The 17,549-nt window shown below is 44.6% G+C and overlaps 1 protein-coding gene across 4 annotated transcripts in view; it reads left to right on the top strand.

Annotated features, from left to right (window-relative positions):
- The first annotated feature begins 917 nt into the window (after window positions 1–917).
- znf423 (zinc finger protein 423) overlaps window positions 918–17,549 on the top strand; it is a 154,714-nt gene continuing 138,082 nt past the window's right edge. For all 4 annotated transcript variants that reach the window (XR_011520376.1, XM_054733346.2, XM_015965117.3 and 1 more), the window contains exon 1: window positions 918–1,084. Coding sequence is in view for 3 of the 4 variants with exons in the window: in XM_054733346.2 (XP_054589321.1) it covers window positions 1,045–1,084 (40 nt within the window). In the remaining variant the exon portion in view is untranslated. The remainder of the gene's footprint in view (window positions 1,085–17,549) is intronic.

Below are 17,549 nucleotides of genomic sequence, written 5' to 3'. Positions count from 1 at the left end.
CTGCCCAGCCTGCCTCTCTCCTGCCTCTCTGCCTCAGCCAACCCGGGCTGTGCCGAGCTGCTCCCTGCGGGATCAGAGCGCTCCCCCGCCGGGACCCTTCTCTCACATCCCCCTGCTGGGACGCGGCTACATTTCCAGCCAAGCACTGCCTGCCTTGGCTTTATTATGCGTGTCTGCGCCGCAGCCCCGCCAGCAGAGGCAGGCAGAGGAGGAGGAGGGAGACTGGTAGCCAGAGTCAGGACAAAGAAAAAGCAGGGAGACAGAGGCTAGCTCAGGGTTAGACTGGTCCAAACATCAGGCGGCTGCGGCACAAATATTAACCCAAAGAAAGCAAAGTGCGGTGGTAAAAGTCCCGCAGGAAGGAGGGCAGAGCGCAGTGTCCATGCCACCAGACCCACACCACTAGAGTAGAGCAGGACGGAGCGCAGGAGGCTGGTCAGCTCGGTTCGGTTCGGCTCTTGGAGGAGAGACAACAAACAGAACAGAGTCACTAAACTACATAGAGCCGGCGGAGGCGCGGAGAGCGCGCGGAGGAGCCACACGCGTCATTCCCTAACGACACAAATCCGTCTCATCGTCCGGGACCGACGCGCAACCCACGGACGGTGCCGCTGTCACCTGGCTTTTATCGCCACTCACTCAGGTGCGAGGCACGCGCGTGGGCGGCAGCTCGCGCTCAGGTCCGTCCGCGAGCGCTGGAAGAGGTCGGAGCGGCACGAGCGCTCGGAGCACGCGGAGCGCGTGCGGCGGCGGAGCGAGACAAGAAATAACAAATCAAGGTTGAGGAAGGAAGTTGTTCCCGGTCGTCCCACAGCTCGCGCGAGCCTTTCTACGACCTGTGAAGAGACCAGCGGCAGCTCCCGGTGCCGCCGGACGGACGGACGCTTCTCACCCAGAGACCGAAGCTGCCGCATTGCAACAGGCGGAGAGGCGGCAGCGAGGAGGAGGAGGAAGAGGAGCGACTGCGTCCGCCGCCTGTATGGGTTTCTGAAAACACGGAGGTGAACGGAAAGCAACCAGAAAGACCCAGAGAGCGACGCGGAGATGTCCCGACGGAAGCAGGCCAAGCCGCGCTCCGTTAAAGGTAAGGGACCCGGTCCGGACCTCCGGTGAACCGGATTTTAACTCCGCTACTTCCCGGCTCGCTCATTTTGTTCCGTTTAACTATTCCCGCGGTCTGGAAGAGCAGAGGGAAATCCTCCCGACTCTTTCTGCTTTAGCGCGGATTTATTTCACGTTTAAGCCTGAAAGTGGAATTCCGCTGCTGGCTTCAGTGGTTTGGGTCCAGGTTGTCCTGACAGCGGATCTCCACTCCAACTTGTTCCTAATCAACTTCTTTGGCGTTAACGAGCAGCTTCCCTCTGCTGTCAGACGGAAGTGATGCGTCCAGCCTCCTGTGGAGGCTGTCAGGTCTTTATGGTGCATCAGGTGGGAAAAGTCATCATTTAATAAGGAACTAACCCTAAATCAGAGAAATCACCAGTCTGCTCTTCCTTAAGATGAAGTGGTTTTTATTGTAGTGCATGGGTGAGTGGGCATCATGGTGTGGGTGTGTGTGCATGTGGTGTCCTTGGCCTCCCTGTTCTCTTTATGGGACCCAGATGGGCAACGGGACTGGCCGACCATGTGGTCACCCCCCCCCCCCCCTTTCCATCCAGACTTCCCTTTTCTGAGACCATCCAGGACATGCATGTGCCCGCTGTGCTGCACCAGAAGCTCCTCCAGAACCGGATTTGTTTGAGGCTATGTGCAGGAATCGCTGACACAATTTGTTCTGTTGCTCCTCTGAGGACAAGTTTGAGGTTTTAATATTTTCTAACTGCAGGAAAACAGTTAAAGTGATTGTTATTTTACTCCTCATAAGGAGGAGGGAATAATTGGGAACGACAGCTTACACTTCCCACAGCCTCTTCAGGAATCTGAGCTGCTTTCGGTTTGCAGCAGATTTTCCATCTCTAATAAAAACAGCGTTTCAGACAGAATCTTCCTGCTGAAGCAGGTTGGACACTAACATGTTTCCCTGCTGAAGCTCATTTAAGGTGATGCTGCTCCCTCCAGCTGATGGTGCTGAGACCAGACGAACCCTCCTGGCTTTGGTCTCATCAGTGTGTTATGGCCCTCTGCTGCAGGGTTGTTGATACAAGTCCACAGCTGTGGACCAGTGAATCTGTCCATCCGCTGCTGCTCCATCATTTCTCTGAGTGTGTGTGTGTGTGTGTGTGTGTGAGAGAGAGAGTTTCTGTTTGTGAGTGAGAGTGCATCACTAAGGCCGGCAGGTCTCAGCAGCCTGAATAACTAGAGCTTAGCTTTAGTCAGGCAGCCGAGCGAAGCAAAGCTGAGGCAGACGACCACCACTCTCTCTGTGTGTGTGTGTGTGTGTGTGTGTTTGTGTGTGTGTGTTAAGGCAGTGCAGCTCTTGTTGTCTGGCTCATGAGCACCATGTGTTTTGTGTTCTCATCTGTGTGCACACGCGTGTTGCTATCGCCCGTCCACACCTTGCCCCTCTGACAGCTTGGCACGGCCCGGCTTTGGGGGAGCAAGGAGGAGAAAGAGGGGGGAGAGGAAAGGAGGCGTTTGGGGGCCGTGCAGCAGGTGAGGGGCCATGTAGGCTGAGGTGAGCATCACCTGGGGATCATCTGTGTTTTCATGTTCTTCTGTCTTTCACCTGCTCACCCAACTCTGACTGGCTGGCTTACTGTCCAGTCAGGCATACCGAAACAACAACAAAGAGGCTCAGAGTCCCACCTCGTCCCTCCTTCCTGCTGCAGGTCCGCCCCCCAGTTAGACTGATTTAGGCTGTTGTCTCTTCACACCTTTGATGCACTTGAATGCAGCCCTTTTTGTTCAGGCAGCTGCAGTTTTACGGCCCTTAAATCTCACGTCCCACTACAGCTGATTTTTTAGGGCCATTTAAAACTTTATTGTCCTTAAAGCTCATTTAACTGATCAGAACCATGTTGGCGTAGGTTTCCATCAAACAGGCAGAGGTAATCCTAAAAGTAAAAACGACTGGATTAAGTGGGGAGAGAAGAGGTCATGAGCGTTTAGAGCAGATAGGAACTTTTGAATTCAAAGTTTGTTCATTTGGAAAATAGACACTTAAAAGGACTCATTATGCAAAACTCAACTTCTGCGTTGCCTTGTGGGTCTCTGCTGCCTCTATAAATACTCCTAACACGAAAAAATCTGTCCATCCTTTTTCTCTTAGTGTTTGGTTTTAGGAATTATGTGCTTAAAACTTACCATCTCAAAAAGTTCCGTTTGTGATGTCACAAATGGGAAATTAGAATAAAACCGTCTCTCACGAACAAGAGAAATCTGCTACTGGAGGAGCAGCAGCTCTACTCCAAGCCCCTCCTGGATACTGGAGCCTCTCAGCTTATAGTAGCCTGAGTGAGGGAGGGCTTGGCGTGGCCAGCCCCAGCTTGTTTTCTTAAAGTGACCTGAAACGGCTCATTCTGGAAGGTCTTGAAAATGTCAACAATAAAACTGCTGAGATCCCCCTGTGTAAGCTCTCTGCATGTTTAGTATTGAGTCTGTTTCTTAAAGGGACTTTTAGATTTATTTTTTAAATGTTATTTAATTTTTTTTCCTTAAAACGATCCATGTATCTGCGATTTGTGTGATGAATTCCCACCTGAAGCTTCCCAGTAGGTTTTAGGAGACGTGCTTGTCACCTGTGAAGCCACAGAGAACCTCTTCAGCTCACGGATGCTTTTGCTGCGTTTTATTGTTGTTTCCAGAATCTGGAGGTGTTTTGTTTTGTTGGGTTTTAATTGGAGTTCCTGGTTGTTATTTCCTGTATGGGCAGCAGGTTTAGTCGCACCGGTGTTCCAGGTTGTTTAACGACAACACCAGCTCGGACATTTCTACGAGAATTGGTGATAAAACAGGAGAAACTCCTGTGGAAGTGGGCGCCGCGTCTGCCTGCGCTGGCCGGGTTGATGGATTTCGTTGACCGCTGCAGCCTTGACAGCGATTAGACCCTGTTAGCAGTGAGGGGACCTGACTAATTGCTGTCTGTTAATTGAAGGCGGACTAATGGTGCGATGATGGGCCATGAAACGAGCTGGTGGGGTGATGGAGGAGGAGGGGCGAGCCTGAGGAAGAAATGAAAAAGCGCAGCTTCTCTCTTATCAAAATATTATTTTAGCGGATTAATCCGTTTTTAATGTGTGTCTTTAGCGAGGCGAGGGAAGAAGAAAAAAAAAGCTCATTCTGTGTCTGCTCCATATCCTATCTCTCTGCCTCTCAGCCCTCAGCCCCTGGAGTCTCTCATGCATTATGTAGTGATGATTATTACTTAATTACACATTAATAAATCCGCCTCATTTGCAGGACATTAAACGGGAGTTGAGCACATGTGACAGGGAGATGGAGGAGAGCATGAAGGCTGCATCCCAGCCGTTATTCTTCAGCCTTGTTTGCTGTGGCTGGAGCTAAATAAGCTTTGTGAAGGTTGAGTTCGCTGCTGCTGGTCTGAGTTCAGTTTCTCCAGAAAAATGACATCATTCCACCCATCCTCCCCTTGCTCTGGTAGGTGGCTGCTGATGCCAGCATTCTCTGGAGTTTCCAAAATGTCTCCAAACAGTTGCGAGCAATCTCAGTTTTCTCACATATGTTTGGAGGCTGTGCACCAGAAATGTCCTCTAAAATCGTCCCGTACTGACTCTGGTGTCTGAAACCCGTTTAGAAGCCGTCTCGGTTTAGTTTCTGCGAGTCGGGAGAAAGTTGGGCGTCAATAAAATGAATAAATTTTCACCTGTTTGACACAAAGTTTACGACAAAATTGCATCATGAATATTTTTCACACACTGAAGGAGTGCTTCACGAAAAGTCTGTGGTTTCAACTAAATACTTGTCTCCAACTAGTCTCCAAGCAGTCCCCACATCCCAGAGATTTGTGGGCTTTTGTTATGTTTCTGTGTTTTGTCCCTTTATGTCCCTTCAGGTGCGTCTTCAGCTGTTTTTATGTAAATACATTCTCAGAATCAGAGATTTAATCTGTACTTGAGTTACATTTGGAGCTTTTTCTCATATGTTCGCTTTCTCAGCCTGTAAAACATCATTAAACTTTACTTGTTTTGCTCAAAGCGAGCCTGCTGCTGCAGAAAACCAGAGACTTGTTATAATAAAACCAAACTATAGGAGCACAGGAGTCCCGTTTGTACAAAAACCGAGATTGATGCAAATGTTTACAGCAAAACAGGAATATTCTCATATTGGGAGTGCAATAGTTAAAAAAAAGTATATACTATAGACAAATGTATGACGGTTTCCCTGTAAGTTTAAATGCAGCTGTGCCTCTGTAAATGTGTGTGTGCGTGGGTGAATGGCTGTTTGTGTAAAGTGTCTTGGGGGGGTTGTAGAACCTAGTAGGCACTGCAACAAATACAAGAAATTTTACTATTTCTTTTTAATTTGACTTCATTGTGGGAGTTTGTTGGTAAAATTTGCATGACGTATCTGAGTTTTTTTCTCCAGAAAAGTTCAACGTTTATCCTGGAAATCTAAACTTTTATTGCACACACACACCAGAGAAAACGGCGCTTTGATTCATACACATTTCTGCATTTAATCATGAAAATGTTGAGGATTTTCTCGCAGGTCTCATCTTAGTGCTAACTTTAAGTCTTAGACTGAAAAGTTGAACTTTATTTCCTGCAAATGTACGACTTTCCATCACAAAAAATAACAATTTCCCCGTGTCAACATAAAACTTCCTTTTCAGAATTTCTGATATTTTCCACTCATCTAGATTTGCCCTCTAGCTTCTCTGAGGGAAGCCGTCAAACTCGTCACCAAATGTAGCGCAAGTTGCTTTTTGAAAAATTAAGAAAATCACCTGCATTTCAAAGTCAAGTCAAAGTCAGTTTAATTGTCACTTCTGCCACATGTACAGGACATACAGAGATATGAAATTACGTTACTCTCAAACTCTCGCTAGATAGAAAACAAACATTTAGTATAAAAACAGTAACCAAGTTCAGAGAGACTGTAGGGGAAAAGAGAGGAGAGGTGGGAGAGCCGGGAGGGAGTTTAGCTTCCTAACTGCCTGATGGATAAAGCTGTCCTTCAGTCTGTTGGTCCTGGCCTTGAGACTCCGCAGTCTCCTCCCTGACGGCAGCAGCTCGAAGAGGCTTTGCATTGGGTGAGTGGGATCAGCCGCAATGCGAAGGGCCTTTTTTGTGAGGCGGGTGCTGTAAATGTCTGGTAGTGACGGGAGAGAGACCCCAATGACCTTCTCTGCTGCTCTCACTATATGTTGGAGGGTTTTAATGCAGGAAACATTGCAGGCTCCGAACCACACAGTGATGCCGCACGACAGGATGCTCTCGATAGTGCCTCTGTAGAAAGTGTACAGGATGGGGGCTGGTGCTCTTGCTCTTCTTAGTTTGCGGAGGAAGAAGAGACGCTGCTGTGATTTAAGCTGCGAGCAAACAGGAAGTGACTCTGTAGCTCATCTCATCAGAAACAAACACAGGGAAGGTGACGAGACGTTCCCGATTTGCACCAATAAGAAAAAGAAGGGCATCTAATGCATTTTAGACGTTTACACTGAAATTAGATGTAAAACAGTAAAGTGTAAGTGTCTGAATGTGTGTGTGTGAGTGGATGAAAGATGCAGCTCTTTGGAGTCCGACAAGTGCAGGTCATTTATCATTTAAATTTGATTGAGAAGCCCTCTGTGACATCCTGAAACTGCAGGGCAGCTTTCGTTCTTCACCTGGAGTTCCAGTTGGTGAAGTGATCTGGTTCTGGTAATCTGGTGAAACATGGAGTTAGATGCAAAATGATCCATATTATGGCTCCCTAAGCTTGTGCAGGGTTTGTGTGAAAAGTCACTTCTGCAGCATCAATGTTCTTGTGTGTGTGTGTGTGTGTGTGTGTGTGCTTTTCCTCCTTCCCATCATGCATTGAGGGATTTTCCCGTTGCTCTTTGGCGGAGGAACTTTAACGGGGCGACTCACTCTTGTAAAACCCAAGCATGTGGCTTCGATTACACAAAGCTGTGTTGTTGGTGTTATTGTGTGATGCAGCTGTGAGGTGCGTCGGCGGACCGTGCACGTTGGCAGTCCGCGCACGTTCAGCCATGTTGTGTCGCTCCTGTATAAAAGCCTGTCGTGGCTTTGCATTAAGGCTTGCTGAACCATTAAATGGCTCTGAAAGGTTTGCTGGAAATTCCATCGACTCTTCAGTGGGGGGTGGGTTTGAGTTTTGGGTATTTTATTTATAAACAGGACAAAACAAGCTAATGTAATTGGTGATTGGTGGAGCCCAGCGGTACCATGAATCCAGTGTAATGGACTCGTGTGGATCTGCTCTCAATTAGACCAAATTACTTGACAGTGAAAAGCTTAGAGAGTAACACACACCTAAGTAGATTAGGAAAGAAAACAAGGTGTGAATGAAAAAGAATCAATGGCTGAATACTCGTTAGCCGCTCCAGATTAGGTCATGCTGGTGGGCACGAGGATCAGGAACCCAAACGGGGAACGTTACCCGGAAAACACTTAAAGGGACCTAAATAACTACAAATAAACTTCAGGATCTGTGCAATCTCTAGTCTCTGTGTTTAGGACTGGATTGTTCTGGCTTTAATCTAGAATACAAATGTTAAATATATCAGATATGCCAGAATAAATCCGTATTCTTCATGCTGGCCGTAAGTTTAGACGGAAAAGAAAGGGGAAAACAGCTGAGAGGAAAAGAGTTTATGATGAAATGTGAACGTCTCGACTGCTGCTGAGTCCAGATCTCACCTGTGAGGCTGTTGGAGACAAAAACGTGAGAGACTGGGCAGATTTCCAGTTGGAGTCACACTGACGTGTGTGATGGTTTATTAGGATAAAACGAGAAGGCTACTTCCTCTGTTTTTTAAGTCTTTCCACTGTTGGTCAAAAACCAAGAGTCAAAATGTCAAGAATGAATGAATTTAGATGAAAAGAAAGTAATATCAGACTAATAATAATAAAGTATGATGCTGTTAACAATAAAGGACTCCAGCCTGTATGTAACTCAGTTTTATCAGCAGAAACTAAAAAACCTTTCATAACCTTCAGATGATTTGTGGGTTGTAGTGAAAATCGCTTAATAAAACTTAATATTATTGATATTATTATTTCCTAAACATTCTGAGGACTTTTTGACTCTTAATGTAGAAGAGAAGGAAGTTTTATGAAGAAAGACCAAAACTCGGACTGATTAAGAAATGTTTCTCGTGGTTCGTAGTTTCAACACAGAACCTCAGAAGTTCAGTCACAACGTTGGTTTTCTTTGCTTGGATAATTAAAAAAATACGTTGGAGAAAAATCCAAACTTGGCCTTGAAAGTGTTTTTAATAATAACGTTTATCTTTTTTACTTTATTTGTTCCAGACAAGCAACAAGCAATAAGAAAACAGTAAAAGTCTGTTTATCAGATCACCGTGTCTGTATAAAACATTCACAACTTGTATGTGCTTTGACCATTTATGTAGATACAAGATGGACTCCACGCTGTCATCTGTAGGTCTCTCAAGAGCTGACTAGAAGCCCAGTGGGCGGCTCCCATCACCGCCATCTTGGCTGTGTCATGCGCTTCGTCACTCCCTGAAAATACAAAAATGCACCCTGTGCCTTCTAGGCTAGGGATGCACCGATACTGATATTGGTATCGGTATCGGCACCGATACCAATATCAGTATCGGCATCGGTAAAAGTTAACCGATACCAATGCAGTTGCTTGAAAATGGCTTCACTGTAACTTGTCATTTCTGTTCACCTAATATTTTAGTTTTGTGATGATTTCCATTCATATATTTTACTTTTTATCTACCTCACAGTCTTTTCCTGTTGAAAGCAGAGAAGAAAATAAAATCTGTATTCCAAATAATTGCATTTTTTTGTGTGGTCGAAGTATCGGTATTGGTAATCGGTATCGGCGAGTAATCAGATCCAAGTATCGGTATCGTATCGGTTTGGAAAAAAGTGGTATCGTTGCATCCCTATTCTAGGCTGTAACAGTTTTAACCTCAGGCTGAGGAGTGCAAGCAGGGGGCTAGCTGCTAGCACTGGCAGCTCATCTGCTACCTGTCAATCACAGGTACGCCCCAATTATCCATATTTTCAAGCTTCATTTACATATCAATGGATGAGTTACAAAGAAACCCCCCACCCTCAGAGTTGTCACGACTATAAACTAGATCTATTAAACCTAAAATGTTTTTTGAATCTGGCTGTAAACATGTTTATTTCTGCTTTTTAACATGAGAGTCAATGAGAACTTGATCCTTTCTGGAGCCAGCCCCTAGTACTTCAGCTTCACTTTTATCTTGACCCATTTATGAAGAATTTCACGGTAAAAGTCATCTCAACTTGAGATGCTCAGAACGTCATTTGGTGCTCAGGATCAGCCAACATTCAGTCTGATCAGTTTATTCTCTGATCAGCTGATTTCAAACTCCCCCAAAAATGTTTTGGGCTCTGTGAACTCACCATCGCTCAGCATAGATCCATACTAGTGCTTGTCACGTACGTTTTTTAAGTTATTTTGATCAGTAATTAATGGAGAATACACTTACACATTATGTGTAATTAACCAGCATCAGCTCTCACAACCAGAATCAGCTAAGCCCTTATTTGAAAGTTTTAAACAGAAAATAATCTTAGTTTAATCCATTGAAATTCTGATTAAGTCCTCAGGATCTGATTCAAATCCAGACCAACTTGATTCAAATTCACCCCACTTTTAGTTCAAAATATTTAATCCATTAGTCAAATTCAGTAGATGATGAGTTTTCAAAGTGCCCCGCTCCTCGCCCAACCCGCCAAAATAAAGTTTCCAAATGAAGAAAAATGAGTTAAAACTTAAGGTTAAAAACTTTATAAGACAACATTTTGTTTTATTTATAAACACTGAAGCTTTTGTGTGATAAATCAGACTCTTGGAACAAATATTCTGTTTTTTTTTTGGTTTATCTACCCCCCCCCCACCCCCCCACCCCCAGTGGAGGGGGCAATTAGCAGTTCTATGCACACCTGGTCGTAACATATTTACTGAGCTCCTCTCACCCACTGACACTGATGCTGATGAAAGGGTGACTTTTGGGAAAAGGAAGTGTGTGTGTGTGAGAGAGAGGGAAAGTTTTGTACGTCATGTTTTAACCTTTCCTAACCTTCCCAGATTGAGGTCAGATGCCATTGTTTGATGCTGAAGTCCTCTTCTCTGTGTTTCATTCTGTTCTGTAAGTTATTTCTGTTTTAGAATTCAGTTTTCTAGCAGCTGGAGCAAAAACAAATCTTCCACGTGAATGTTTTCATATCTTCCCTCGTAGTTGTTACGTGAATCAGAATAATAAAGTGTTTTAAATATAGTTCTTTGATATAAATCAGCAGGATGTAATCGGTATCGGCCCCCAGAACCAGAAAGATGCATCTAGTTGTTTTGTCCTGCAGAGTGATGAGTGATTTTGTAGAAATATTTAAAGGGACTTTACGGACTTTTGAATTTTTATGCTCGCGATTGCCCCCTCAGGCCAAAAGCGTAACGGCAGCTTCAATAGTAGGCTCGTGCACGAGGCGCGCATGCTGTACGTGCACACTCCTTTACGAAAATAACAGCTGAGACAGTCCCCTGTGTGTGTGTGTGTGTGTGTGTGTGTGGCCTGGAGGACAGAGGACAGGAGAACACACAGCTAATTAATTAAATAATTTGGTTCTGTACCTTTCTCTTCAGCACAGCCGACAAAGGTTTATGATGGGTCAGTCCTCCTGCATGCTCAGATCATTCCCTTCCCTTGCTTGAAAAATTGTTCCAAAATGAAAGTTGAACCCACATCTTTTTTATCTGTGAATTCAATGCCGTTCGGCGAGTCTCAAATAAAAATTTGGACATCTTACTGTAAAAAAAATATACCATTAATGTAAAAAAGAAACTCTAAATGAACTCTGTTCACATCCAGAATCAAACTCTGGTCTTCTGCATGTGAGTCAGATATCTTACAAGGTGAGCTACACTCTAGTAACATTCACAGTATCTGTAACTTTTATGTCCTTGATGACAGCTGAAACAACGTCAAACCAAAGAACGGTTCGGAGCGAAAATGGTTATTTTGTTGCTAATTTGCAGGAAATATCTAGAAGAAAGTTCTACAGAAAGTAGCTAAGGGTCCTCAGAAATGTAGCTAGCTTTGTCACTAGGCGTTAGGAACAGCGACAAAGTGGCACTGCCTCTCTCTCTGCTGCTAAAGCTATGGATAGCAAATGCTACGGGCGTTTCCTGAGCGTGAACGCGCATGAAGCAGCCTGCTCGACCCGAGCAACTCTCTTTTTCTGTGATTTTACAGAAAAACAGGCAATCGCAGTAAAAATGCCAGGGCTCATTCTACAGGACCAGGGCATTGCAGGAGACTGTATGAAGAAGACATTTATTATTTATATACATGTTTTGGCTGTCAAACTTCCATAATGCCCCTTTAAAGTTTTTTTGTGAAATTTAAAAAAAAACACATTTTATTGACTTTTTTTTAAAATACAGAGTTACAAAAAATATGCATCAAAAATCCTCTGGAGAGATCAGAGTCAGGCCATATTCTCGTGTTCGTTGGTAATCAGCTCAAAGCTCTGGTCTGTGAATGCATCGTTTACAAAGCAACAATAAAATCAGATATTTTCCCCGTTTTGTGAACTCACCATCACTACCTGCTAACTCACCTGTGCATGTGAAAGCCTGAATTATTATTCCCTGCACACACACACACACACACACACACACACACACACACACACACACACACACACACACACACACACACACACACACACACACACACACACACACACACACACACACACACACACACACACACACACACACACACACACACACACACACACACACAGAACAGGCTGCCTATGTTTTTTCCTTTCTATCGAGCACTCTGCAGGTCTTTGTGACGCGCCTCACTACAGACCGCCAATGCTTCTTTTTAGCTCTGAAGTCTTCAGTTGGTTTTTCTAATTCCTCTCCATTCACCTCCCAGTCAAAAGGCAGCGGCGTCCTGCTGGGAGACTCACAATGGAGCGAGTCGGAGCGAGGGAAAGTAAGAGTACACCACAGAGGAAGAGCGCGGCTTCTCACCAAATCAGAAACGGTTTCAGGGAGAATCAAGTTCCAACTCTGAGGAGGAAGTGTTGAAATGGTGAATCTGCTCGAATAAAGCTGTGAAGCTCCTCTTTATTTATTGTCTGTTAAATTCAGGGGAAAGTTTGTTTCTATTGACCAGATGATTATTAAATAATTTTAAATTAATCTGGATGTTTTTAAAATGACAGAATTTTTCTGAGTCTCAGTCCAGAGAGACGGTGGATTAAGAGACTGACTGAAGTGATCAGATTATCAGATCGGATTAATATGAATTCCAGATGAATAAAACATTGCTAGTTTTCTGCTTGTTTTATACTTTAAACATGATGAAATAATGTGTTTCTATTTGATCGAATGCTCAGATTTGATCTGATTCATTCAGTTCAGAGTTTTAGAGACAAAATGAGTTTCACCAGTTGAAGGACCAGTTGAACCAGCTGACCGAAGGAGGCCAGTCTCCCCCGAGAGGAATCAGATCGATGCTGAAACACCTGCAGCTCTTCTCTAAAATCTACTTTGATTATTTTGGTGAGAACTGGCGAGATGATGTCATCACTGTTGATTCTAGATGTTTATGTTTATTCATTTAGGAGACGCTTTTATCCAAAGCGACTTACAATTTATAACCTATAGGGCTTGTTGTGATCTGTGGGGGAAACCGGAGGACCCGGAGGAAACCCACGCATGCATGGGGAGAACACGCAACTCCACGCAGAAAGGCTGCAGCCGAGCCGAGTTTCGAACCTGCAACCTTCGTGCTGCGAGGCAACAGTGCTAACCACTGCGCCACCATGCAGATGATCTGTTTCTATTCTTGGATGAGAATAAAACTAATCTTTACAGTTCGTTTGCTCTTCTGAATGGAGAAACTCTCAGATCAGGAGACAAAAATCGGAACGATACTTGTCAGATTTGTGGTTACAGATGCGGCTCCACGAGAGAGCTGTGCGTGCGCGTTTTCGGTTTCTCCCAGAAGGAGTGAATTAATCCGTCCTCCAGCGGTGCAGCGGGACACAAAGCAGTTTATTTCCTCCTTCCTCCTCTCTTCGCCCCTTAAAGCCTAATCAAGTTTGTATCAAGCTAAATAATGCCTTAGCGTGAAATTGGTGTCTTCAGTCAAAAAGCACTCCCGAGCCTGACTTACAAGAGAAAGCAATTACCCCCCCCTACACACACACACACACACACACACACACACACACACACACACACACACACACACACACACACACACACACACACACACACACACACACACACACACACACACACACACACACACACACACACACACACACACACACACACACACACACACACACACACACACACACACACACACACACACAGCTGAGTGGCAGAATCTGCATGAACCAAAGCTGCTGAGCTGCACGGTTTGTCTCCTGAACACAACACTCGTGTTCTGATGGTGAACTCTGAGCCCGGTCGGTGCTGTATAGTGTGTGTGTGTGTGTGTGTGTGTGTGTGTGTGTGTGTGTGTGACTTCTAGTTCAGTTATTTCTGGAGGTCTCCCCAGAGTCCAGGTGCTCCAGAGGAACACTTTCCCTCTCCTCCTCCTGTTGCTGCTGCCCTCCTTCACCTCTCGTCCTCACACTCTTCACCACCTTCACCTTTATTTTTACTTCAAACACCTCAATAAGTAGAAGACGCTGAAAAACAGGATTCAGCAGAAAAATGCGGGGATGTGGGGATTGTGGTTTTATTTAGCGTTGGATCATTTCAAGCTGCTAAGACCAGGTCAGAGTCGGAACGCTCGTGAAGGCTTAGAGACGTGGGAACTTCACGAGATCCTGGCTAAAGCAAGAAGATCAATAATATCCCCCTGTTTACTTTAATGTCTCAGAAAAGTCAGAACTTCCCTCCGATTTTCTCAGAGAGCTGGTAGTCTGCAGGCAAGAGGCAGGGGACACCCTGGACGTGTCTCCTGTCCATCACAGAGACACAGACTCGCTCACACCTGTAAGGGCCGTTTTGAGCCTCCAGGTAACCTGTCCTGCTTGTGTTTGGTCTGTGGGAGAAACCCACACGGGCAGAGCATTCCAACTTTACCCAGAAAGGTGGGGATTTTAACCTGCAACCTACTTGCTGAGGAACAACGGTGCTACCAGCTGCTCCACCATGCAGCCCCTTATCAGGAAAAACTTCAGAAACCAGTCTGGCTGAACCCAGTTTGACCTACAATCAGGTTTAGATCCTCGTCAGGTGCAGGACGTAAAAAATCAACTTCCTAACATTTCCTGTTGTTTTTATTTTTTTAAAACCTCCTCTTCCTCCTGCTCCTCCACTCCTCTCTGCTATCGATCCCTACTCACACCTCCCTCTCTCTCTCTCTCTCTCTCTCTCTCTCTCTCTCTCTCTCTCTCTCTCTCTCTCTCTCTCTCGTGCGCTGACAGACAGAAAAACAAATGTCAGATCAGAGAAGCTCTTTAATCTCAAGCTGTGTTGTTTGGCCCTGAGCATCAACTCTGCACTCGTGTGATTGGGAGTGTGTGTGTCTGAGCTCCCTGGATGTGTTGCGTTGTTAACACACGGCTCCTTTTGTGTCTGTGTGTGTGTGTGTGTGAAGGAGGAGAAAACCCGAAACACCTCTTATAGATTTAATTCTGTTAAATGATCACAGCTGACCCAATAATCGTTCTGGTTATTAAACTCTTACTGGTTTAACTGGTTATGGTGATAAAATAATGCCCTGAAATGCGGCCGATGATGTTTTTGCCTCATTGGTTTTATTAGCTGAAACTCTCACTGGAGTCAAACCAGGTAAATATGGCCGCCCCAGCTGGTGACCATTAGGGTTGTTGTGTTAGAGAGTGAGTTTGTTCTAATTATGTGTCAACAACTACAATAAAACCAAAAACCAAATAAAAACACTCAAACCGGTCCTGAGACATTTGCTTCCATGTAATAAATAATTCTTATCTCTAAGCTTCCTGAACAGCCTCTGTTCAGAGAAACAGAGTTTAAACGAGTTTTTCGCTGATCGCAAGTCCAAAAAAGATGAAATTGTTTCTGTTGTCTCAGCGGGCCTTTCCACCGGACGCTCAAGCCTTGTGTGACGTCTGCAAAACGTAGCACACAAAAATTACCCACCATTCTAGTGGATTGGTGTGTTTCAACCGCCGTGAAACGTCACGCTGTAGACGCGTCCCAGGAACTTTGGGACGCGTTGCTTATGCTTTCAGAACACGTCAAACTCCGCAGTTCAGATCAGGCCGGACAGGAAGTCAAATACAAAAGCAGTGTAAAACATCTGGCAACTTTCAAAATAAAAGTCACATGCAGATTTACAATTGCTTAACTAATAAAAACACTACGATTTCCTGTGAAATATCCATAGCTGGATCAAAAGAACAGAAAATACACCACAGACCTTTTTGGTTACACGCTACCATCTTTCTCCTCGCTTGTTATCACGTGAACTGCCGAAATCACATGTAGTCTTGCAATTCTCCCATTATATCATGACCTCACGGGACCAGCTGCGTGGAACGCCTTTGCTGCCTTTGCGAGTCTTAAACACTCCTGGTGGTAAAGGAGTTTGTGGTAAAACTAGGGATGGGTACCGAATTCGGTACTTTTTAAGGCACCGACTGAATTCCATAGTACCGACTGAGTACCGATTCACCTCGTATGAAACTGTGCCTCGTTTCGGTACCCATCCTTCATAACGAGAACTTGTAAGACTTGCCAAGATAGACAGCGGCACTGGTGCAAGAGTGTTATGCTGTCAGTCGCTGCAGGCGAGCTGTAAACAAAGCAGCATGGGAGAGAGGAGGCGTTCTGAAGTTTGGGTCCACTTCACTAAATGGGATGGGTTACTGGGTGATGATGAAACCAGCAACAACAGTCTGAGTGAGGCATCATCATCCTAATCTGCTCTGGTAGGTAAATAAACTGTTTAAGATCACTTTAGCTTGATACATTTGCTTCCATTCAGCTAATGGTGTGTTCGCTTTCTCCTCGGAACTGCGAAATTCCGACCAGAAAAAAGTGAACACGCTCTAAAATAGGGCTGAAATGATTCCTCGAGTACCTCGAATAATTCGAGTACAAAAAGCCTCGAGTCAAATTCTCTGCCTTTAGGCTTCGTTTAATTCATGTTTAATTAATTCATGGCTTTGCAATCGCCCGGGGTCATGTTTCACCCGGACTGAAATAAGTGATGCACATACACACTGCACTGAATGCACATGCGAGTAGCGAATGTAACTGAACTTTCTCTTAAGCCATGGCGGACAACGTGGACATGGTGGAGTGCGAAAAAGACTGAAAATGTCAAAGGTGTGGGACCATTTTTCACGTCATAAGACGGAAAACGTAGTCCAGTGTAAATACTGTAAAATGGATTTAGCCTACCACAACACCACATCCTCAATGCTGCAGCACCGGACCAGGAAACATCCACATGTAAATGTCACTTCTGCAAGCGGACTCGGGAGGTCCGCTATATATTCTGCGAACACTGTGCGACTTTTTCATTTGTAGCACTCAGTTTCAGCTCACACTGTCGTCTGGTAGCAACACGTGGGACCTAAAAATGTGCTAAAAATAGCAGTTTTTACACAACACGTCAGACTTTTTATTGTGTTGTTATTGATGTCTGTTGTCCCTCGGGATTGCTGCAGGAGGACACAGGTATTTATGAGGAAAACGAAATACAGTAAATAATGTTTTGTGATCAGTATAATTTGACACAAGCACGGCAAACATGCTTTCTCGACAATCCTTGCTATTGTGTGAGAAAATAAAGTGTAGAAATTAAAACGGACATGTGTTACTAGAGAAATAGCTGGCGAGCCACGTTTGCGCATGCGCCGTGAGCGGTTCTGGTGCTAGTAGATTCTCGTGTGAGGGGAAAATCGGCTCAGGTTGTTTACTTATTTTTTGCACAGGCATTTGTTTACTGTGAAGTAAAGCTGAAGTGATGAAGTTTTGAAAACTAATTTTGAATAAAACTTGAAGAATAACTGGCCATTGCTTGCTCATTTTAAGAGGTCTTTCATATTTTATAACATGCTATTTGATATAATTGTTTACAAACACAAAAGGTTAATTTATTAGAGTACTCGAGTAATCGATAAAAGATTCGATGGAGTACTCGATTACAAAAATATTCCATAGCTGCAGCCCTACTCTAAAGTTTGGCTTCACTTCACTAAATGCGCTGGGTGAGTTCTCCTCAGAAATCGACTGAAAAAGAACGGCAAAAGGAATGAAGATACACAGTAAATGTAGTTCACAGCAGATTTTTGCTTCAGTGTAATCAGCACTTTATAAAACTACAAGGACCCACCATCACAGTTTATAAAACTACAAGGACCCACCATCACACAATTTATAAAACTACAAGTACCCACCATCACACAGTTTATAAAACTACAAGGACCCATCATCACACAGTT

Source organism: Nothobranchius furzeri, chromosome 4, assembly GCF_043380555.1.
Source record: "Nothobranchius furzeri strain GRZ-AD chromosome 4, NfurGRZ-RIMD1, whole genome shotgun sequence".
NCBI lineage: Eukaryota > Metazoa > Chordata > Actinopteri > Cyprinodontiformes > Nothobranchiidae > Nothobranchius > Nothobranchius furzeri.
Note: the sequence above shows the minus strand (reverse complement) of the source record. Positions and strands in the feature narration are given on the sequence as shown.